This window comes from Micromesistius poutassou, assembly GCF_964030765.1.
Source record: "Micromesistius poutassou genome assembly, chromosome: 20".
NCBI classification, from domain to species: Eukaryota; Metazoa; Chordata; class Actinopteri; order Gadiformes; family Gadidae; genus Micromesistius; species Micromesistius poutassou.
Window position 1 is genome coordinate 8,650,476 of NC_140290.1, and position 23,514 is coordinate 8,673,989.

The 23,514-nt window shown below is 45.6% G+C and overlaps 2 protein-coding genes across 2 annotated transcripts; both read left to right on the plus strand.

Annotated features, from left to right (window-relative positions):
• The first annotated feature begins 102 nt into the window (after positions 1-102).
• Positions 103-9,505, plus strand: LOC311365017 (putative C-mannosyltransferase DPY19L4). The gene is made up of 19 exons (XM_084484538.1): positions 103-465; positions 604-774; positions 1,175-1,299; positions 1,452-1,542; positions 1,648-1,769; positions 2,100-2,245; positions 2,448-2,571; positions 3,266-3,400; positions 3,888-4,019; positions 4,392-4,493; positions 4,863-4,936; positions 5,272-5,430; positions 5,650-5,769; positions 6,025-6,145; positions 6,309-6,365; positions 6,462-6,544; positions 6,649-6,781; positions 7,204-7,362; positions 7,829-9,505. The coding sequence occupies exons 1-19, from the start codon at positions 375-377 to the stop codon at positions 7,991-7,993; spliced, it is 2,310 nt and encodes a 769-aa protein (XP_084340664.1). The 5' UTR covers positions 103-374; the 3' UTR covers positions 7,994-9,505.
• Positions 9,506-9,726: 221 nt separating this feature from the next.
• On the plus strand, positions 9,727-23,360 carry ints8 (integrator complex subunit 8). The gene is made up of 28 exons (XM_084484528.1): positions 9,727-9,854; positions 10,603-10,741; positions 11,290-11,464; positions 11,892-12,032; positions 12,320-12,391; positions 12,553-12,604; positions 12,882-13,067; positions 13,335-13,442; positions 13,887-14,039; positions 14,381-14,481; positions 14,920-15,061; positions 15,550-15,620; positions 15,754-15,929; positions 16,478-16,608; positions 16,833-16,943; positions 17,374-17,578; positions 18,248-18,369; positions 18,635-18,819; positions 19,453-19,486; positions 19,592-19,651; positions 19,960-20,021; positions 20,294-20,412; positions 20,815-20,918; positions 21,408-21,458; positions 21,659-21,732; positions 21,825-21,889; positions 22,835-22,878; positions 23,164-23,360. Exons 2-28 carry the CDS (start codon positions 10,609-10,611, stop codon positions 23,278-23,280), a joined length of 2,994 nt encoding a protein of 997 aa, XP_084340654.1. The 5' UTR covers positions 9,727-9,854; positions 10,603-10,608; the 3' UTR covers positions 23,281-23,360.
• Positions 23,361-23,514: the final 154 nt, after the last annotated feature.

Here is a 23,514-nt window from a genome sequence, read left to right on the forward strand (position 1 = left end):
CATTTGCAAAGCATCTCTTCCATAGTCTCTGGCTGGGGTCGAGTGTTTTCTTTTTCTCTTGCTATTTCCTCCTTGGACACTAGTGTTATTCTGAGTCAAGTGCAGCTCGACAGCCTCACTGGGTGGCTGCGGTCGTTGCAGCTAGCGACATGCCAAGTTCCCCCCGTCCTGACACACAACCTTGAGCCGCTTTTCGCGACCCCGCAGCGGGCGGAACCGCAGCCCACGTTAGCCCCCATGACACCGGGAGTAGTGTTACCGGACCTGAAATACCGTGGCGATAAGAGGCGTTCGCTTGACGTACGTATGCTAATGACATAGCATGCTGTGTTCTCCTGGAGCGGGACGAGGTCCTCGTCTGTGATATTGAGGAAATGGCTGAATTAAGATGCCGAGGAACAAACCCAATGGCCGGGGGAGAAGAAGACGAAGAGCCGCCGACGGAGCTCAACTCTCCGACTGCACGTAAGTTCGGCTATGCTAACATGCTAACTTCACTGCCAATGCAAATAGTCAACGTTGAACCCTGAACTTGGGATAAATGAGTCCTTTTCAGGCCGGGATAAATACTAGTTTCTCTGAACAAGTCTATTTTATTAACAGTTGTGGATGAGTGCTCGACGGAGAGCAACCAAGAGGACGAGAAAGGTGGCGAGGAGGTGACCGAGGAGGAGGGCAAGAAGGAGCCTTACGAAGAAGAGCCTGGTGCTGCGCAAGAGAACGGAGTTACCGCCGAAAAGTCCTCTGATAAAAAGTGTAACAGCAGCTCAAAGTGTAAGTATGTAGCCACAAATACTACCAGGGGTGGAACGGCTTAGAGCTGGTTAATTTGCAAAACGGCAGGTTGCTAGTTCAATCCCGGGGTCCTACTTGCTGCGTGTCCCTGAGCAAGACACCTCACCCTAAATGCCCCCGATGACCTGGCTGTCACCTTGCATGGTTGACTCCGCAGTCGGTGTGTGAAAGCGTCTGCTAAAATGCCATAAATGTAAAATATAAATAAATCTAAATATAATCAGTAGTGTCACTCCTGTCAGATTGGGTTAATGAACACTAACTAGGTTATTGATATTTTCACTACTATATTGGTGCTCATTATTGGCTCCAAACATTTTTACTAGAAACAAACAGACGTCTAATATGCTCATATCAACGGTTGTCTCCCTCCAACCAGCGGGCACTCTGCAGCGAGCCGTGAAGCTGTTCTTCGGGTGCCTGGCGGCGGTCGCGTGTGGTGTGGTCTACACCGGCTACCTGTCCACCTACCATGACAGAAAGTTCTGGTTCTCCAGTCGCCAGGTGAGCATGATGTGGTATGAGGTCAGGTGACAGCATTCTGTTACATTCCTCCTAGTCTATCTTTTGTTATTGACTCATGGATGGATGGAAATGATTGATGATGAACAATGCATTTTTTTTCTCTATAAACTTTTCATTGTGTTGTATGTTAGGAGCTGGAGCGAGAGATCTCATTGCAGGGAGGCAGTGGCTTCTACTATTACTACTTCAAACACATGCTGTCCGCACCTTCTTTTGAAATGGGTGAATTGTTTTTTTATTAGAATTTAATGTCTCCTCACCTCCATAGCCACATGGTTTAAGTTGATTAATGTTTATTCCTCTGTGTTTTTTCGTGTGGTCTTCCAGGAGTGTTGGAGCTCACAGTGGATAACAGGACCATCTCCGGGGAGACCATCAATGCAGTGGAGCGCCTGTCTCTGTACCCAGAAATCATCACTGCATTTGTATACAGAGTCACGGAAAGCCAGGTGAGTCAGGTTGTAATGGAATTCTTTTGTTACGTAAATATCAGGATCTGGAGTTTATTTTTGGAGGGCTGGGGATGAACATGTCACGACATATTTGCGCCAACAGGGGAATCACAGTTCTTTACTCTTGAGTCATACATCATTACCTTGCGGTCTGTCTCTCTCACTCACTTACTCACTCACTCACTCTCACTTTTTCTCTCTCTCTCATCCACTCACTCACTCATTCGTATTACTAATCATAGAACCATATCTTCCAGTCACTTCCTGAGGGCATTGTAATAACAGCACCCCCTGTTCTCTCTCTCCCCCTGACCCCCTTGACCTAAGGACTTCATGGATCCCATCTGCTTCTACATCGGGGCGGTGTTCTGTCTGCAGGCGCTCTACGTCACCGCCCTGTTTGTCACCAGCTGGGTGATGAGTGGCACCTGGGTGGCGGGCATGCTGGCCGTGGCCTGGTTCGTCATCAACAAGTGAGCGCCGAGACCAACTGCCACATCCGTTTCCCAGTTTCAACTTTCCAGCAGGAAACATTTATTAATTTAAACATCAGTTTCATTTGTAAACACAACGTTTTTCACACAGTAGCACTGCCCATGGTGGTTTCTCCTGCCTAACGTTTTAAAGATTCAAGCTGATGATAAACAAGAGGATCCATCTCTGTCTGGTTTGCAGGTCGGATACGACCCAGCTGGACCAAGCCATCCCAATGCGGGAGAACTGGGCACTGCCGTACTTCTCCTGGCAGGTGGCTGCCCTCACCGGCTTCCTCAGCAACAGTGTGGGCCCCTCCCAGGAGGTGAGGCTCCTCCCCTCTGGTGGCTTTGGACCTCAGCAACAGACGATATTAGCCAATCAACTGTTTGTCTCCCTGACATGTGACGCATGTAGTCCATATCTTCTGCGTGGATATGGATGACATGGGTAAACTAATAGCATGATGGTGTGAGATACAGGATTGGCTTGATCCACTTACTTTCTAATGGTTTTTAAAACTAACATGTCAACATGTACAACATTTTTTTTTAAACCGTATGCTGAGAGAAATTAAGCTCAGGTCACCACAGTCCTACATTCAGGCTTAATCATTTAGTAGGCGCTTTTACCCAACATGACACAAAGGGAGCATTCAAAGCATTTATTCGATCAACCTTTGAGTCTCTGCAAACACAGAACACGCACGCCTTTTTAGTAAAAACAAGGTTAGTGGATTTATAAAAATGATCATTGTATTAGTGGAAGTGAAGTGCATAGCTTGCAGAGCTTGTGTATCCGAGTGCGTCACAACAGGACGCAACTCCTAACCTCAACACGAGCGCTTCACACAGCAAAGGGCACAGCTGCTCTCATTGAGCTGTGCATATGAGATGGGAGACAAGATATTCTCGGAAGAGGAGGCGGGCAATTCAGATCTTTTGTCAAGATGGAGACGCGGGGAGGGATTCTGCAGTGTGCTGCTAACAGGAAACCCTTGTGTGTCTGTGTCCTCGTAGTTGTTCTGCCACCTGACGGTGAGCGCCACCACCTTCTCCTTCCTGCTGCTGTGGGAGCACAGCCACTACGTGCTCTTCGTCCAGGCTCTGTGTCTCCTGCTACTGGACTCCTTTGACCTGGTGCCCACGCGCAAGGTGTGTGTGTGTGTGTGTGTGTGTGTGTGTGTGTGTGTGTGTGTGTGTGTGTGTGTGTGTGTGTGTGTGTGTGTGTGTGTGTGTGTGTGTGTGTGTGTGTGTGTGTGTGTGTGTGAGAGAATGAGGGGTGGCATAGTTAAGCTGATGCCTTAACCACAATCGTTAAAAGAAAAAAAAATCTAAATTGAATCAAATAAACATTGTTTACGCTGCATTTCATATCTTATCACTGTGGAAGAATTTGTAACTGTTGAAACAAGTTAACTGTATGATCTTTAATTTATGAATCAAGTTGTATCCCATGTCAACTGTGTGAGCTGGATTAGTTAATCATGGATGCTTCCATTGAAACTTTGCAGTAACGTTCACTTTTTATAGATTATTGATGAATGCGTTGATTTATTGATGAATGCGTTGTTTATGACCTTATTAGGCATGTCAAAGCCCTCATTGTTCTCCCGTCCCCTGTTGCCATGGTACCCTGCAGGTGGTGGACATCCATCGGGTGTACCTGAGCTCCCTGGCCCTGGTCTACATGATCCGCTTCCAGAGCCAAAGCCTCCTCAGCTGCCCCCTGCTCTGCCTGCTGATTGGCTCCCTGCTGGCCAGGTACTTCCAGGTAGAGTTAGCTGCTGTCTCACATCTAGAATAGCGATAATTGAGCTTTTAAAAATATAGGAAAATAAATGGTTTGATTTTTAAGCATTTTAAATACCCATTCACTTGGGTTGGAATGATTTAATGATTACCTAAATTAAGACTTTGAACCAAATATACTAATTTTTGGTAATTTTGTAAAGCGATACAATAGAGCGCTCTCCCCTCCCCTCCTCTCCTCTCTCTCCTCTCCACTCATCAGGGATTTTAGCAGCGGCGCTCAAATTTCATCTGTGGTTCATCATCGCAGTTGCTGAATCCATATAGGGGAGACACTTGAGCTGGTGTCAATAGCACAGTAACTAAATATACCTTTTTTGTTCTGTAATTTCAGCAAAACATGAAGGTGGGTCCGATCTTTGCCCGACTGCTGAAGTTGTTCTTCCATTTCTACCTGGTGTTCACCACAGGAATCACCTTCAGCTACCTGGTCAAGGTGAGTCTGGGGTGCCTGCCCTGTGGTCGCCATGGTGACAGCCATAGGGGACCAGCAAGAAGACTTTGGAGCAAAAACACTAGAGAAGACTGTATAACTAAAGAGGGAATGGAAATTACATGAAATAGGGCTGATGATATAACTGGGTCAATCCCTAAAACCTTCAAAAACACTTTTTATGTATTATTATTATTTTTTAACGGAAATGCTCCCCTACTTGTCGATTCTCTAATGCACATGTACTGAATACTGAATAATTGTATAAGTCACTTTGGATAAAAGCATCTCCTACATGACTTTAATGGTAGTAAACAGTAATAGTGAAAATCATTCTACGTTGTTATTTATCTATATCTTTTATTTTCACAGAAACTCCTTCCAACCGGTGACGGTGACTTCATGTTGAAGTTCTTAGAAGTGAAGTTTGGCTTCAACAGAACAACGTGAGTTTAAACATGAAGTATAAAGCTGGTTCATACTTCACAGCTGCAAATATTAGATTATAAAATTCTTAAGATATATGTAGCCTTATGTGTTCATCCTCCTTACGTCAATGGCTTTTTTGACTTAAAAGATGTCCGCAAACAGCACATGGTTAGACAGATTACTCTTATTTATGATACTTATAATTACTTACATTTGAAAGAACATATCTACAATAATATATATATTTTAAAGTAATATTTACTTAAGAAAATGTTTTATTACACATTATCTTCGAAACACCAGCTTTCAGAAAAAACAACATTTTATTTATGTTTTTTGGTTTCCCCTGCAGGGACTTTGTGACCAACTTCCTGCTGTGCCAAGATGGCTTCCAGTCGCCCAGCCAGGAGCTGTTTCTGCGGCTGACTCAGGCCTCGGTGCTGCCCTTCTACCTGCTGGTTCTGTCCGTGTGCCTGGTGTCCACCCTGCAGACCGTCTACGCCAGGCTGAGGTAGCTCACACCGCTGCATGTGTGCCTGGAAGCTTTTGTTATTGTTGAGCTGTAAAGGTGAATTAAGTATGGCTAATGCAACGGTTTGTTGATGCACGGCCATTTTGAACCCATTCCAAGTGAATTGCGAGTGGGCGTGGTTCACAAAAAATAAAAAGAGCTCAGAGCTCTTGCTCTGGCTCTCATTTATTTGTCTGTGGGGTGCTTCCTGCTTTCCAGGGGACAGCCAATGAAGACAAACCTCAGGCTGGAGGATGGGCGAATAGGAGAGCAGCCTGAGGTGGCCTACCACGTGGTCCACACAGTGTTGTTTGGAGGGCTGGCCATGGTGTCTGAAGGGTAGGTCTCTCTACTTCAACTGGAAATATCTTTATTCCCATGGAAAATAAACACTTTGCATTGTTTGACCTTATAATGGACATGCACACATCAGTTATAAAAGCCTAATAATATAATCTAATCCCTTATTTAGCAATGCTGACACCAGGATGTCAACCTTTTTGTATTGCAGTTAGCTAGCTAGGTGTTGGCTAGGCAGTTAGCTATGTAGGTATCCGTTAAGGCCCTCCACTCACGGCCTCCGTCTCCCCCCAGGATGAAGTACCTGTGGACGCCTCACGTCTGCATGCTGACGGCGTTCGGCGTGTGCTCACCTGACCTCTGGATGACCGTGTTCAGGTGGCTGAGGCTCCGGTCCATACACCCCGTAGTGCTGGTAAGACTGGACGCTCCCTGTCATAATGAAGTCTGGCACAATCCCCTATTGAGTCAGGGAGTGTCATTCATATATATATATATATATACCTAGAGATATAAACATAGTATGTTTCATGATGATGATTATATTTGATCATTTATTTTATCTTTGCTCTCTCCAGGCCTTGATATTAAGCACAGCCGTTCCCACCATCATTGGTTTCAGTCTGTGGAGAGAGGTGAGCTTCCTGTACTACAGCATGTACACAGTGTGAGTGGTTTTAGTGTTATCATCTTGTCATCCCTCTTATCCTCTTATCTGCTCTGGGCTGCAGTACTTCCCCCGGGTGCTAGGGGAGCTGTCTGAGCTACAGGAGATCTACGACACGGACACAGTGGAACTGGTCAACTGGATCAGGTGAGCCTGCTTTATCCAACTGACTGATGGTCACACACTTACTGATACGCTCACTCTCTCACTCTACCTCCTCCACCCACCGTGGTCCCCCCCCCTGTGTGCAGGTCCCAGGCCCCCACGGGGACAGTGTTCGGGGGGAGTCCCCAGGTGATGGGGGTGGTGAAGCTGTGCACAGGGCTGGCCGTGACCAGCCTCCCCCTCTACTTCGACATCAGCCTGCTGAGGCGGAGCGAGGACGTGAGTGCCCCCTCCTGACCCCTGACCCCTGACCCTGCATATGAGGGTTCAGAATGAACACCTCCCACCAGCCAATGGCAGGAGGATTCAAACCTTTGGCTGGGAAAACGATATCCATGTTTACATATTCAAACAAATGCTTGGCCTGTTCAGGTTTAATAACAATAGTTTACAATATTAGATTTCATTTTTTTTGTTGTTTATTTGAGTTTAATAATAAGATCTATTTGTGGTATATTGTATTTGTTTAAAAATAAGTAGTATTCCCTGTATAAAGATATAAATTATCGACATTTACATTTTATTGATAATAATAATTACTGATTCAACATTTCACTCGCCTTTTTAACAAAAAGAAGGGGTTATGTTCCTTCCTTTGCCCTGAGTGTTGATCTGTGTTTCTCCGGGGCTCGCAAAACCAGACCTGCCAGGTGTACGCCAGGAGGTCAGCGGAGGACGTGTACAAGATCCTGACCTCCCAGAAGACCAACTACGTGATCCTGGAGGACGCCCTCTGTAACGAGTACACACACAAGCCCGCCTGCCGCATGAAAGACCTGCTGGACATCTCCAACGGACACGTGAGTCAAGGGACACTCACTGACTCATTCACTCACTCACCTTCTCATTCATTAATTCACTCACTTGTGCATTCATTCATTCAGTCATTTAATAACTCATTCACTCACTTACTTATTCGCTCACTCATTTAGTCACTCGTTCATTCACTCACTCACTCACTCACTCACATACTATACTTTGACCACACATATTTGTGGTCAAAGTATCTTTGTGCCAGTGGCCCAAACTAGATTCCAGCATCCATATCTGTTACTTTCTTAGCCCCATAGTGACATCTATTATTTTTATCATATTATGTTGATTATTACACAATTTGAAATGTGCTAGAAAAATAAAGAGGATTATTAGATCTGAATCAATCAATCTTGAAGCGCTTCCAACTAGCCTTGACATCAAGAATCCCACCCAGATTAATGTGTTTTTGATATGCTCTTTGTTTGTCCCTCTCCCCCGCTCACTGACCAGGTGGTGTACGACCGGGGAGAGATCTACTCCTTCTCCAAGCATGGGCGCTTCTGCAGTGAGATCAAGCTCAACTACTCCCCCTACACCAACTACTTCACCCGCGTGTTCTGGAACCGCTCCTACCACATCTACCGGGTCAACACCGTCATCTCCTTCCAGTACTGACCCTCACCACCGCCCCACCCCTCCCAAAAACACACTCGGTGGCATCTCACTCCCTGTGTGAAATGTCAAGCTCGGCGCTCTTCATTCATCTGGGGTCAACAGACGGAAGATGACGACGACGATGATGATGATGATGATGTCACCGAAGCACAGATTTACCCGATGGATTTTAAACAAAGAGCTTCTCTTCCCACCGCCCACCAGAACAGTTATATGGTTCTGAAGTTCTCCTTTAAAAATGCTTCTTCGCCACTCAAATATACTCCACATCTGGGTTTTAGGAGTTTGGGAGTGCAGATTTTACAGAGAATCCAGTGACTTACTTGTCTGGGAGAAATCAATCAGTATACGGAGTGTTATTCACCCTCTTGGCGTTATTAATTCGTTGTCAACGGTGTACAAATGAGTCCTGTGTCTGTTTGTAACTGTCAGCCGCTCTTGTCTTTACATTCCCGTGAAACATGTTATGATGATGTGGGGAGACGGGGCATCCACGCAAGGTTAAAGGTGCTCTGCCCACTCAGCTCTCTGAAAGATCATCCTCATGCTCTGATTGTCATTGTGACTCCTCAATGTGGTCTTGGTTTTTGTTATGTTATTGTAATATTTTTACAGTGTCTTTTTAAAGGCCTTGTTTCTGTTTGTCTGTTGCCTGAAATTGGCTGTGGTCAGTGGGGAGAAGAGAAGGTGGTTTTTGGGGAGGGACTTACTGTTGGGAAAACACTGGGATGCCACAGATTATTTTTATAAGACTTTCATTCAGATTATGTAACGTGAATGAAGAGGTTTTTAAGAGGTTTGGTCCAAACCATTAAATTTATGTGCAAGGTGGTTTGGTCCCAATCATTGCATTTCTGTGAAAGGCTAACGTCCTTGAAGAGAAATGTACTTGGGCGGACAGAGAAGTTGTCTGATCACTTTCTGATTTGTGTAGCCATGTACTTGTAAGAAGTCTAGGAGCCATCTGATTGGTCGTCAAGTGTCCAACTATCACAGTTTCCAGCCTATTGCCTGTTCAGCTTAATGTGAAAACTCTGATGTCAAAATGTGTTTCTGTGCTGCGTCTGCGTTTGAACTACTTTGTAAAGGATGCGGTACACACCATAATGTCAGGTCTCGGTACAGGTACTAAGATCAGAACTTATGTATGTATTCAGCTAGATGTCATTTTTTTCATGCCGGATCATGCCGTAGATTCTCATTCAAAACCTCATCATTTTTTTCCTTTTGATTTTTAATGTTTTTATTTTTTGATAAGTTTTGGTTTAATGTAAGTTTTATTTAGCACTTGCCAAGACATGTTTCAGACAATACTGTACAATAAATAAAAAGTACATTAAATAAAAAATGCTAAACTGACAGTGCCATAACTATTGACGTTTGCATAAAAGATGTCCCGTTGGGTGTGAACCAAAAAGTGAGTTGATGCAGGCCTTGTGTATGAGTGGATAAACAAATGTGTTGAGATTCTCGTATACTGTCTCTCTTGGCTTTCTGAATTTCACTATGCAAATAAATAAATACAAAAAAATAAAAAAATATATATTTTATTGATCCTAGATCCCGAAAAAACTAAGGGGTGAAGTGCGGTGAATTAAATGTGCTTCACTTGTTCTCAATAAAATATTACAAAGTAAATGTACATGTTTAGTTATGTATCACGCACTCACGAAAAACTATAAATATGCGCAAATGAAGCGCAGCTTGGATCCCCCTGGTGACACGGCGGAAGCGGAAAGTCCATGGCTATGAAGAAAAGGAAATATGTGAGAACACAACAGTCTAGCGATTCAATTTTATCACGAATGTGTGTGTAAATTTCTTACATATTTTTTAGCAGCTTAATTATCCAATCATTGAGGTAAGATACGCGATATGTCTCCGTGGAAACATTATTAATTAACGCACATTTACGTAAACCAGCCGCATTATCCAATGAAAGAAAGGATGCTCCTGATATATTGAGTTCTTCCAAAACATTAGTTAACGTTAGTTGCATATATCTTTCTATTGTGTAGTTTGGGTATCATCTTCTGAGATATTCCATTGTGTATTTTCAATGGCATCTATAAGCCGAGTTACATGCAGTTGCATGTGTGCTGTCAGATCATCTCATAATCAACAGCTGCTGGGTTGCTAAAATGCAATCCTACTGCTTTGAATCAACTACAATGCCCATGCAACAAACTAATAGCACTTATAGTTTCAATACCTCCATGCAGTATGGACACAAGTGTCTTTCATATTGTTTCATGTTTACTGCTCCACTCACAACAAGGAGGGCACTAATCATTTCCATACCTTTCCTTGACTTTCAATGAGTTTATAAATCACACATAAACCCCCACCTTGCCATCTTGCGTCTCCCTTTGGATTACAGTTTCCACAGTAGATTATATTTCAAGTACAAAACATTCATCTCATCTCATTCATCTGTTTAGAAAATGTCCCTGACAGGGTTCCGTCCTTTGAGATCACAGAGGTAGGAGGTTTAGCTGCATAACGGCACCTCTGGAACTGGGAATAGCACAGACACATGACATGTGCATACATACATAGCGTCCTGTAATGGTTGAATGTATATTGATACTGTGGTTGTCTGACCCCAGGGCAAGATGAGCGCGGAGGCAGCGGAGCGGGTCGGCGCCGCCCCCGGAGGCCGCCCCAGTTCTCCAGTCCAGACCTCCTGGTTTGAGTTCCTGCTGGACGGAAGCCTGCTGGAGACACACCTCCACAAGGCCAGCCCGGGTCAGTTCCGCTCTGAACCTTTGGTCTCTAAGAGGGAGCATGATGTTTGATGAACTTGGGCTTGTTACTTTTATAGTAGTACTTACCTACTACATAGTAGTTACTATGTACTACTGAGTCATTTTGATTAGAAGATGCTCTCATTCAAAGTGACCTCAGTGAATGACTTTGGTATTGAGGAGCATTTAGGGGTTAGGGCATCTTGGGTACAGGTATGTTTAGGACATCGAACCCAGTACCTTCTTGGCAGTTGGGAGTTGAACACCCTAGCCGCTACACTTTCCTGCCCTAAATTTTCTCAAATCTATTTTTAAATGTATATCTGTTAATACCGGTTACCTATGCTTTGACTCAAGGTTCATTACACATTTTAAGAGAGCGCTCAAGAGGTCCCTTTCCTTATGAAGACATGTGCATTATGCATTTTAAAGCTTCATTTTAAAAATTCCTCAAAGATAGATTTTCGTTCCTCCATACTCAGTCAGTGCCTAAGGAGCTGTGTACACAGTGGTTTTCGTTCACTATTCTATATTTGTGTTCCTGTGCAGACCCCACTGCCGCCCAGCTGATCGTCCAGTTCCTGGAGCAGGCATCCAAGCCGTCGCTGAACGAGCAGAACCAGGTGCAGCCCCCAGTGGACAACCGCAGGAACCGCACCCTCAAGCTGCTGGCACTCAAGATAGCCGCCCACATGAGATGGGACCTGGACCTGCTGGAGAAAGGGTAGGGGTTCCTAGGGGAGAGGGTGTGAGGGGGAGAGAGACAGTATGAGGGAAAGAGAGAGGGGAAGAGAGAGAGGAGAGATAGTGTGAGGGAGAGAGTGTTAGGGGGAGGGAGTGTGTGTGGTAGTGAAATGCAGATATACCTGAACAAAATCGAAACATCATTGGCGCAAGAAATCTAAAATATAATCTGATTACAACAGACTATAGACTCTGACACCCATCTTTTTATCTAGGCCTAGGACAACATTGCTTCACTTTAACTTCCGTATGCCTTTGTGTTTTGTCCTTGGGGTTTCACTAACATTGTTTTATCATATTCTGTGTGTGTGTATCCCCTCCACCCCGGCAGCCTGAGGGTGCCGGGGTGGTTTCACTAACATTGTTTTATCATATTCTGTGTGTGTGTATCCCCTCCACCCCGGCAGCCTGAGCATCCCGGTGCTCAACATGCTGCTGAATGAGCTGCTGTGTGTGAGCAAGGTCCCCCCAGGGGTGAAGCACGTCGACCTGGACCTCTCCACCCTGCCACCCACCACCGCCATGGCCGTGCTCATCTACAACCGCTGGTGGGTCCCGCAGAACCATTCCTTAGAAACCATCCACCTGTTGGTTTTATGTGCATCTTTAATTTGCTCTTAAAATAACCTGAATGGAAATGCTGAAAAATGTGGTGTCAATTCTTTTGCCAATTTCCTGAATTTGGTTGACATTTGTCTCATTTGGATGGACACACACATCTTGTTAACTAATTTGGCAAAAAAAAATAGTTTTTGTGTGCTCTTTCTCTGTGACTCAAGAAAAGCAACAAAGATGTGTTTGCATATCCAGTATGTTTGTGTTTTTGTCTGTGAAGGGCCATCAGGACCATCGTGCTGAGCAGCTTCCCAGAGAAGCAGACCAAACCTGGACCCCATCAGATGAACATGTAGGTTTCATCGGTTCTTTGCTTGTTTGTCCCATACTCGGTTTACAAGTAGAAGGTGGAGTGAAACAACATGGTCTGCATCATCTTCTGTTTGCAGACAAACGTATGGAAAATGCCCACATGATAACCTTGTACATTTCTGTTGCTGTTCTATTCCCTAGGTTGAATATTATCCAGCAGGAGAAGGAGATGACAGAAAACATCCTCATTGTGGTGTGTAAACCTAAAACACACCAACCATGTCCTTTACACACACACACACACACACACACACACACACACACACACACACACACACACACACACACACACACACACACACACACACACACACACACACACAGGTTCAAAGTTTAATTTGCAGTTCAAATGAATCATTCACCACACATTGTCAGCCCTAAACTTCTGCAACATCGCCTCGTACTGAAACCTGTGCACTCAACAGCTCAATGCTGTGTCATTGTTGTTTGTTTTGTGGTTGCCGTGGCAGCTGAAGGAGCAGTCTGCAGACTCCATCAGCGTGCTGGAGGGCGCCCTGCGGCTCCACAAGGACTTCTACGTGCACAATGTGCGCACGTTGGACCTGCTGGGCGCCGACGCCGCCGCCACGGCCAACGGGGAGACGGAGGCGTCGACCGCGGGGCTCCGCATCAGCGCCCACGAGCTGCACTGCCAGGTGGGCGGGGCCTGTGGTGGCCGTGACGACGCCGAGCGTGTTTTGTAGGATAGCGCAGTTTTAAACTGATGTACACATACAAAATGTGTATTATTTTTTTTGATGATGTACTTTAGAAGAGTACTTGGTGGTTGTTCTTTCAATAATTAGATTCATTGAGTTGTTTTAAAAGCTTAAAGAAATTATATATTTTTTTACAGTGTAAAAAACGTCCCTTGCACTGCCGGCGACTGTACACCGATGCTAACCTGCTTGTGTGTGATCCAGGTACGCTACGACCTGGGAGGTATCTACTTCCAGCAGGGCTGCACTGACCAGGGGGCCTACGGGAAGGCCATGGAGCACTTCAGACAGACCAGGGACCTCCTACAGAAGGTAGGAGGCCAGAATCCTTAACATTTACATATTAGTATGTTATCACCCACATGTTAAAATGGCTTCAAAAGTGTATTAGGGAAATATTTGTTTTGCAGTATAATTTGCAATATTTGCAGTATAACAGCATTTGTTATGCTGTTATACTGCAGTATGATAGCTATGCTATGGTGTTATGTGGTGTTGAATTCTATGTTTTAAACACAAAAAACACAAAAAATCTTAATTGCCTTGGACTATTTCAAACTAATGATCTTCAAAACTTGTTAAAAACAGTTGTTAAAAGATATTGGAAACAGATTCTGCTTGTCTTACCTAAAAGGAATTATCTTGTATCACTGAGTTCAGGGTGTATTAATTGTTCCCATGTTAAACACCATTGGCCCTATTGGAACCAGGCTGAGACATGTTTATAAACTCTTGTTTACTGTGGGCGTGGTTTAGCTTGGCTCCTCCATCCATGTCCACCTGGATGAGAAGCGATTGGCCGGCTACTGGAATGCCTGCCGGGCGCTTACCGGAACCCAGGGCCCAGCCGACGCCACGGCAACACCCTATGGCCAGATCAACAGCCTCATCAGGACTCACAACCACCAGGTTGGAACAAAATGCTGCACTGACATCATGATGGCAGCGTATCTCAAGCTGTGGGTCGTGACCCCATGTTTGGTTCTGGGGGATTGCTATATATATATAGATGGATGGATGGATGGATGGATAGTGCACTTGTAATTATTAAAGTAAACCAAAGTATAAAGTTTGCAGTATGCAGCAACATACTGAGTACACGTTCACTGGGGCATCATTGATGATGATGTTGTTTCAAACTGTTTCAAACCTAAAAGCTGGAGATTCAGGCCACGTGATGAACCACAATACTGAGTGCTACGTTGTGTCACTACCCACGATTGTCCCCGTGTTTCTCCATGTCTCCACAGGCTCTTGTGGAGGCCTTCATCCAGGACAACACCAGCCACAGTTTGCCAAACCACCTCAGACAGTCTGTCCTCCGAGAGTACCTCCATAAAGCCCAGCAAGGGTGAGACCGCCTCTACTCAATGATACCACATATTATAAATACATACCAAATACTATACAATACAAATACTTTAAATACATGAAAACAACCAAATGTTCTTAAAAACATGAACTACCAAATATTCCTCAATACATGAAAACTACCAAATACTAATAAATACACTCAAAACCACCAAATACCTACTCTACTATGCCAAAATATAATGGGATGAATCCTTAAAATTATATATTCTAGTATTTTGTAGTCTACTGTCAACATAAAGCTGATAATCACACCCCAGAAACAGTATTGACTAACTGGAATTCACTTACCAATCCTTTTCAGGAAGAAATTTAGCAGGAACCTGACTTACTTCATAACTTGCATGCTCTCTATAATGATCAACACCACCACTGCTACACACCTCACTATCGTGTTGGTTGTCGGTTGTGTTGCTAGGGAGCGGGGTCTGGACGACGTATGCCAGCAGCTGTGCGTTTGTAACGCGGTGCGGGACGCGCTGCAAGGGGAGGGGCTTAGCGTGCGCTTCCACCAGCTGCTACTGAAGCCCAGCAAGCGCCTGGTCGACTTCATCCTGGAGGTAGGACCGCCACCTCTATAGCACTGTATGTTAAAGCGGCACTATGTTTGTGTTCCCATTAGCAGGGCCGCCACCTCTATAGCACTGTATGTTAAAGTGGCACTATGTTTGTGTTCCCATTGGCAGCCTCTAGGGGCTTGAGATGCTGTCGTAACAGTGAATAGCCCATCAGTCTCTTTGACTCGTGGTTGGGTGTGTTTTTTTTTTTTTTTTTTTAGAAACTTCAGAAACTTCAGATTTGTTCTTATTGGAGTAAAAAGCTGAAGTGGAAAAGTTGTATAGTGCAGCTTTAACTTTTTCTTGTTATCTGACTTATTATCTGAAATTGTATCCAGTTATGTGATTCCATCAAAGTCTGAGTGTCCTCAAACTATAGTACCATTTTTATCTGATCTTTTTGGGGAAATGTGAATTTACTTATTTCTTTGTTTTCAACTTGGTTTTGGAGGCAATGCACAATAAAATCACTCAATATCGTCACCTTGCAGGTGTGCACGCGGTCCCTGGAAAAGGACCGGCCCTCCGAGACATCTCGACAGAACATGGCCAACTTCATGAAGTGAGAGATTTTCCTAATGAACTGTATGAACTGAAAAAGCACAGTACAGCCCAGGAAAGCAATGCTAATGCTAAATACTAAATGAAAAGGGAGATTAGGAACCACATGCTGAAGCCCTGCGTCCCCCCCCCAGGACTCTGTGTGAGAGCCTGGAGGAGCTGCCCTTGGTGTTCGTGGTGTCCTCCCACAAGCTGTTCATGGAGCTGCTGCGGGAGGAGGAGCGCAAGGTGCTGGTGGAGCAGATGAGGAAGAGGTCAGCCACCATCAACCTCAGCGCCAAGCCCCTTCCCTCCTTCTACGACATCCCAGGTACCCAGGGGAAGAGAACCAAGCATTTGACTGACTCTTACCCTCTGTCTTAAACTCACTCACACACTCACTCTGTCTTACACACACACACTCACAGACTCTCACTCTGTCTTACAAATTCTCGGACAATCTTGTCTTCTCTGCTTACACTCACTTACTCTCACTCTGTCTTACACTCACTCACACACTCTCACTCTATCTTTGCTTATGCTCACTCTCACTTTCTCTTAACTACACTCACTTACACATTCACTCTGTCTTACACACACTCACTCACACACTCACTCCCTTACACACACTGTCACTCACTATGCTACTTACTCACATTCAATCTCTCCCCCTTGCTCGCACACTTTCTCTGGCATTCTCACTCAATTTTGTCTGTCTGTCTGTCTGTCTGTCTGTCTGTCTGTCTGTCTGTCTGTCTGTCTGTCTGTCAATCACTCACACTCTGTCTTTCTCTCCACACTCCTCCCTCTCTCTCACTCCCACCCTGTCTCACTCACTCTCTCACCCGCTACCTCTCTCTCCCCCTCTCTCCCCTGCAGCCTCGGCCAGTGTGAGCATCGGGCAGCTGGAGCAGCAGCTCATCCTGTCCCTGGAGCCCCGCAGGGTGCGTCAGATCCTGATTGAGGTCCATGGCATGGCCCAGAGGCACTTCTGGAGGATCAACAGCAAGGTCAGAGGTCACCCGCCGCAGCACACACCCCTGTCCCACATCCCTGTCCCTGTCGTCTGAGGAACTCACTGATGACCTTTGCAGTGGTAGAAGCAGCAGTTGTGTTACTCCTGTTTGGGTTCCAGTGAAAAGGCTGCAAACTGCTGTCCTACCTTGTATTTCAATGCACTTATAGCTTGACTAATGCACTCTTTTTTATTTGTGTGTGTGTGTGTGTATCACAGTGGGAGGTCCCCCCGGACTACATCAACGTGATCCTGGGCATCAAAGACCCCCTGACTAAAGACCTGGTCTACATACTGATGGCCAAGGGTCTCCACTGTATCACCATAAAGGTTTGTTGTTTAAACGCTAACTCTATTCGTCCTCAGTTACAGCTAGATGTCAGAGTTACGATGTTGTACTTACAATGCTTTGATTCAATATGGATGATGGTTAGGGTGAAGAAGGGATGAGCCCAGAACCGAAAGGTTTTGGGTTCATATCATGTCCATGGGTTTATGCCCATGCCCATGTCCACATACTACCTGTAAACTTAATTTAACAACATGCCCTTAATGACCATCTATTACCTACTATTATCTAGAATAAAGAATTTTCTAATTGTCCTACACAATAAAGTTACGTTACTTTATTGTCTCTTACTTTAAAGTTGCTGAACTAAAACGTAAACAACCGCTACCGTCCTGCGTTCTAACTTCTAATCCCATGATGCATTGGCCGCCCTAACTGCCCCCCCCCCCCCCCCCCCCCCCCTCTCTGCAGGACTTCGGCCACGCCCGGCAGCTGTTCTCAGCCTGCCTGGAGCTGGTGACGGAGTTCTCCCCGCGGCTGCGCCAGGTGATGCTGAACGAGATGCTGCTGCTGGAGGTGCGCGCCCACGAGACCCTGGCCGCTGAGGGCTGCCGCGACCGGCCCTCCTCCGACCTGGTGAGCCGCGTCCGGGGCTACCTGGAGATGAGGATCCATGGTGAGTTAAGAGACACAGGGAGAGGGGGGCGGGGCTACCTGGAGAGGGGGGTGGGGCTACCTGGAGAGCGGGGCGGTGACACAGGGAGAGGGGGGTAGGCGGGCGGGCAGGCGGGGGCGGCAATTTTGGACACCATCAAACGCATTGACTTTGTTGGTGTTTTTAACACTTAAATAACGTTCTGCCTTAAGTCATTCATAAGCGTTTACATTTATATTTAGGGCATTTAGCAAACGCTTTTATCCAAAGCCACTTACAATAAGTACATTTGGCAGAAGAAGGAGAAACAATATATTGCTGTCGGTACAACTTTTAGTCAATGATGAACTAATCGTTTAGCAAAATATGAATATACAATTGTCAATAATTACTAAGTGCTCGGCCTACCAGCCTGTCCAGTGTGCAGTCGCAACTGGTAGGCTGATCTATCAACCATACGTCTAGGTGGACACACATCACATTTGTGATGTCACTCGAGGGTCGATTTTGACATGGCTTGTAATGGCTAATTAACATCACACCTTGTGGGAAAAAACTTTTCCTTTAGCATTTATTATTCATCTACAAAAGTATCGGGTTGAGTATTCATAATTACACTGAATTTGAAGTGTGTAGGTGGTAACTGTTCCTCTGGCCATGATGTTTGACCCTCTCTGTCTCCCCCCTCAGACCTCCCCCTGAGGCAGGTGGTGGGGGAGGAGTGTGTGGCCTTCATGCTAAACTGGCGGGAGAACGACTACCTGACCCTACAGGTGCCTCCGCCCCTGGTCCAGAACAACCCCTACATCAAGGTGAGCCTGGTTCCTCCCAACTCCTTTCTCCTGCCTCCCCCTCCCTCCAACTTTTTATCACTGACAAAATAAACCACAAATTTTTAATCTTTAACCGAAATGTTAGTTGGGTCGGTTACATTCAGCAGCAAGGCACCCTGGGTAATATTTCAGCCCATGTGGTCTAAATCCCCCAAATCACACTTTCTTCCACCCCTTTCACCGCCCCCCGCCCCCCTCCCCTGCACCTCCCGACCCCCTCACCTCCTCACCTGATCCCTGTCAGCTGGGTCAGCTGCTGGCCTCCACCTGCAAGGAGCTCCCGGGTCCTAAAGAGAGCCGGCGCACGGCCAAGGAGCTGTGGGAGGTGGTGGTGCAGATCTGCAGCATGTCGGTGCAGCACAAGAGGAACAGCGACGGCCGCATGGGCCTGATCAAGCACCGCGAGTCCAGCATGGGCATCATGCAGCGGTCCGTGGTTTGCTGCTCACCGGAGGGGATGGATGATGGGTTGACCTGGGAGATGGATGTGGAATGGAATTGATGGAATGGAGTTTGTTCTTGCGTTGATTGATTGATTGATTGATTTTGTTTGACCATTTTGATATAAAATATGAACAGCACTCCGTGTCATACATTAAAATACATGAATAGTCAGGGATGACACAGTAAAGCCCGAAGGCTTATTTCCATTGTGGTCCCACAGATGATGTTTGATTGTATGTACATGATGGTTAGGGGGTTAAAATACACAAAAAAGCATTCGTTGTCGGTAAGTGTGATGGTAACAGATCTCAAAGTCAGAGTATGAGATTTTTGTCTCTGAAAAGGCTCACTGACTGTCTCTGAGTTCGGAGCAGAACGTTCATATCCTGGATACTGGGAGAAACATTGGATTTTACACAGATGTATTTTCTAAATTACGATATTATTTTAGCAACAGGGACAAAATGGTATAGACTACTATATTCAAGATCACAGAAGACATATTCACAAGTTAAATATATTGAATAACGATTTTTATACATGCTAGCATGTTTCATGAGAGCTTCGTAGCAGCCATCTTTACCAATACTTTTCTTTGTTCTTCCGACCTGTTTTTAGGAGCAAGTTCATCACTTTTGTCAAGAAGCTAAGGGTGAGCACAGAATACATTGTGTAAAACATGTTGGTCTTAACAGTTACTGCAAGGCTTAAGATGTATATGTATCAAACCTAACAGTGTTCTCCTTAACTCTGACAGGAACCACTGGTGCTAACTGCACTCATCTCCCTGTTCGTCAAACTCCATAGCATTGTGCGGGTGAGTCTCACCTTCCGTCTCTAGGTCTCTCTCTCTCGCTCTCTCCCCCTCGCCTCCTCGTTACCTTGGTTGCCAAGGTAACGAAGATGACCGACGCAGTGATACTAGCTAATGGAAACAATTCAGATTGACCAACTGCTGCAAAAGCTGCTTTCTGGCGTTTCCCTTGACTTGCGATGCAATCTCTTCACCTGATATTAATTGTTATGATGATATGATGATAATTTTTACGTGTTCACTGTTCTTTTGGCTGTGTTTAACCCTGTTTCTGTCAGTTAATAAATGTTTCTCTTTCCTCTCATTTCAAGGATGATATTGTGAATGAAGTCACAGCAGAACACCTCACTATCTGGCCCTCCACTCTACTCAAGTAAGCCCTCCTTCCCAGTGTTATCGCTGTTATTTGGTCTGGTCGTATCTAGGTGTTTCGTGTTATATGTAGCGATGTATACCGATACCGCTTTATTTATCACCAAACTGATTCGGATGCCACAACTTTATTTTTATAATTAAGTATATTTGAGTATAATTGAACATTATTCTGTAGTTGTTATTTAGGTATTGTTTTAACCATCACAAAAAGCTGACCCCACCCATCGCCCTCATGTTGTGCTCCACCCTCTCCCTCCGTCTGGTGTGCAGCCTGCAGGCGGTGGATGTGGAGGCGGTGGCGGTGACGGTGAAGGAGCTGGTCTCCTACGCCCTCACCCTCAACCCCAACAACCAGTCCTGGCTCATCACCCAGGCGGACATCTACTTTGGTACGGCAGTAGGATAGTGTTGTCATCAAGGGGGTTTGACTCAAGCCAAAAGGTTCTTGGTTCGATCCCCAAGGTTCTTGGTTCGATCCCGATTGCCCAGAGTCGGACCTGCCTCGGTTCACCCCTACTCGTTCATTAGTGTCATGTGCTGTATCTGACAAGGTTGCTTGGGATGAAAGCATTCACATAAATTCAGTCCTTTTAACCAATGAGCTTCATGAATATTGGCAATACAAACTCCCTCCTTGTTGGTACTTTTTTAAACCAATTGTATTTGCTGCTGGACAAGAACCACTGTGTTGCTCTGTGGATCCCTTGAATGAAGACTGTTGTAGGTACTTCCTGTCCAAGATGGCTGCCTTGTGACTCTCCTCTTCCTCCTCCTCTTCCTCCTCCGCCCAGTGACCAGCCAGTACTCGGCCGCTCTGCACTTCTACCTGCAGGCGGGCGCCGTGTGTTCAGACTTCTTCACCAGGCCCGTACCCCCTGAGGTCTACAACGACCAGGTAGACACCCCAGCCCCCCCCCCCCCCCCCCCCCCCCCCAACCCTCCTCCTGCACCCCTGTAGCCATACCTAGCCCCAACTATCTGGTGGGGGGTCATCCAGTCGATGGAGACTTGTGTTGCCCCACCATCACAGGTACAGTCTCAAAGGGCTTCACAGGCCCATATCATGCCACACCCCCAGGCCCTAAGCCACCAGAAGGTAAAGGAAGACTGTGGAGCAGGAATATAGAAGAGGGACCCCTCCTTCCACAGACTGAATAGTGTAAAGTTAAGAGGGGTGGCCTCATAGGCACCTATATCATTCAATTAAACAGACAAATGATAACTGTGGGAAGTGCAGCAAAAAGAGATGATGTGATCTTGTTGGCTGTGTCATTCAGGGAAACGCGCATTCTGCTTCAACCGATTCTAATCTGGAGAGAAGTTCAAAAGTTACCAGATAGATTTTAAAGGTTGCTGGTTGAAATCCTGACGCCTTCTTTTGCAGGTGCTGAAGAGGATGATTAAGTGCTGCTCCATGATGAACTGTCACACCCAGGTGAGAGCATTACCCACAATCCCAAGGGGGTTCCGCCAAAACGAGGAAAGGTCAAATGAAGTTATAGATCCATACCGTGTCAATACTATATATTCTTAAACAGTTAAATAATCGAAAGCGTTGCTATGTTTTTGTTTTGCAATGTTGCTGTGTATGCCCTGGACACTTTATGATAGTTCTTTCTTCTTTTGTGGATGTAGGTCGCGGTTCTCTGCCAGTTCCTCAGAGAAACGGACTACATGACGGCATTCAAAGCTCTTCAGGAGCAGAACGGGTACGTCCTGAAGTATTGATTATCCCTAGTAAGTCAATCAATCACAACCAATACCCATATCAATATCCAACTGAAGTGTCTTCTGCTTCCAGCCACGATGCCATGGACTCCTTCTACGACTACATCTGGGACGTCACCATCCTGGAGTACCTCACACGTATCCTTCCACCACGGAAACTAGTGGTGTGTGTGTGTGTGTGTGTGTGTGTGTGTGTGTGTGTGTGTGTGTGTGTGTGTGTGTGTGTGTGTGTGTGTGTGTGTGTGTGTGTGTGTGTGTGTGTGTGTGTGTGTGTGTGTGTGTGTGTGTGTGTGCACAGGTAGCCTGGAAATCCAGACCCACATCTAGAAAGCTGTAGGGTCTGGCAACGAGTAATAAAAATGGCTCAACTTGAGGGGCGGCACCAAGCATGCATTTGAAAATATCACTGCACGCAATTGGATAACACTACGGCCAATCAGTAGAATAGAAGAATACAAGGGGTGACGTATCCAGACCAGCGGAGCTAACCAATAGATAAGACTTGCCGTATCCGGTCGGTAAAACAGCAATGCTTTTGGCCCACCGATCTCATTGGTTAATGTTCTGGGCCAGGGGAAGCCTGTGTAAACCATCCCCTGCACTGTTTATTCGAGGTCCTTCCATCTGGCCGAAGATTTAGAGTCCCTGGTTTTAAGCTCAACAGGACAAGGAGCTCTTTTATTCCAAGTGCAATACGGTTGCTAAATTTGCACAATTAGCTAGTTGAGTAGTAGTGTAACAGTGTTTTTACTAATAGTAGTTGGTGTTATTATTTGTGTGTATGTGTGTTTATCTGTTGTGCTACTGTACCTGTATGTTACCTGGCTGCAAGACAAGTTTCCCTTAGGGGACAATAAACTGAAACTGAACTGAACTGAACTGAAGCGGGGAGTGGGTATATTGCTCGTTCCCAGAATGAGTCGCTGAGCAAATTCAAATTGTGCTCTTTGGATTTCCAGGGTAGCACACAGGCTCCCCAACCATGATGACAATGCGTCGACTAACTGTATTAGCAGGAACTATACAGGAACTACTACTACACTGTCATGAATGTGGAGCGGTTCCCCTTTAACTCCCCCTCAGACATTCATCACAAGCGCGGGGAGAGTGAGAAGAGACAGATAGCAGTAAGTGACGTGCACATGCACAACTTCAACCCGTATTCAACTAGTAAATAAAAAAAGTAAATTCTAGTGTCGGCCATGGATGAAGGCACAGTAGTGTCCCATACTCCTGGTGGAATGTGTTAGATTGGTATCGCTATTGCAGACTGTAGGGAAATGAGAGTCCACAATAACGTCAGCCTCGCCCTGTTCGCTGTCACTTTCACACTCTCATTCTCACTCTTGCTCATCCGCCCCCTCCCTCTCCCTCCCCTTCCCTCCCTCTCTCCCCCCTCTCTCTCCCTCTAGATAAAAGCCATTGGCCAGGCAGAGCTCAACACCAGTAACCCAGAGGAAGTGTTGCAGTTAGCAGCGCAGAAACGAAAGAAGCGGTTCCTACAAGCCATGGCTAAGCTCTACTTCTAATGTGAACCCATGTGTTCAGACACCGACTCACAAACCAACATGTTTTCTTATTTTTGTCACGGAAAAATAAACCTTTTTTAAGTACATACAAGATTGTGCTAATCTTTTGTGTGCTTTATTTGTCCCATTTTTGTCATAGAAAATATTTTTATATAACAAAAATACATTTACACTTAGTTATATACAGGGAGTAACTGGAGTAATTAGGGCGCTAACGAGAGACACCTGGTGAGA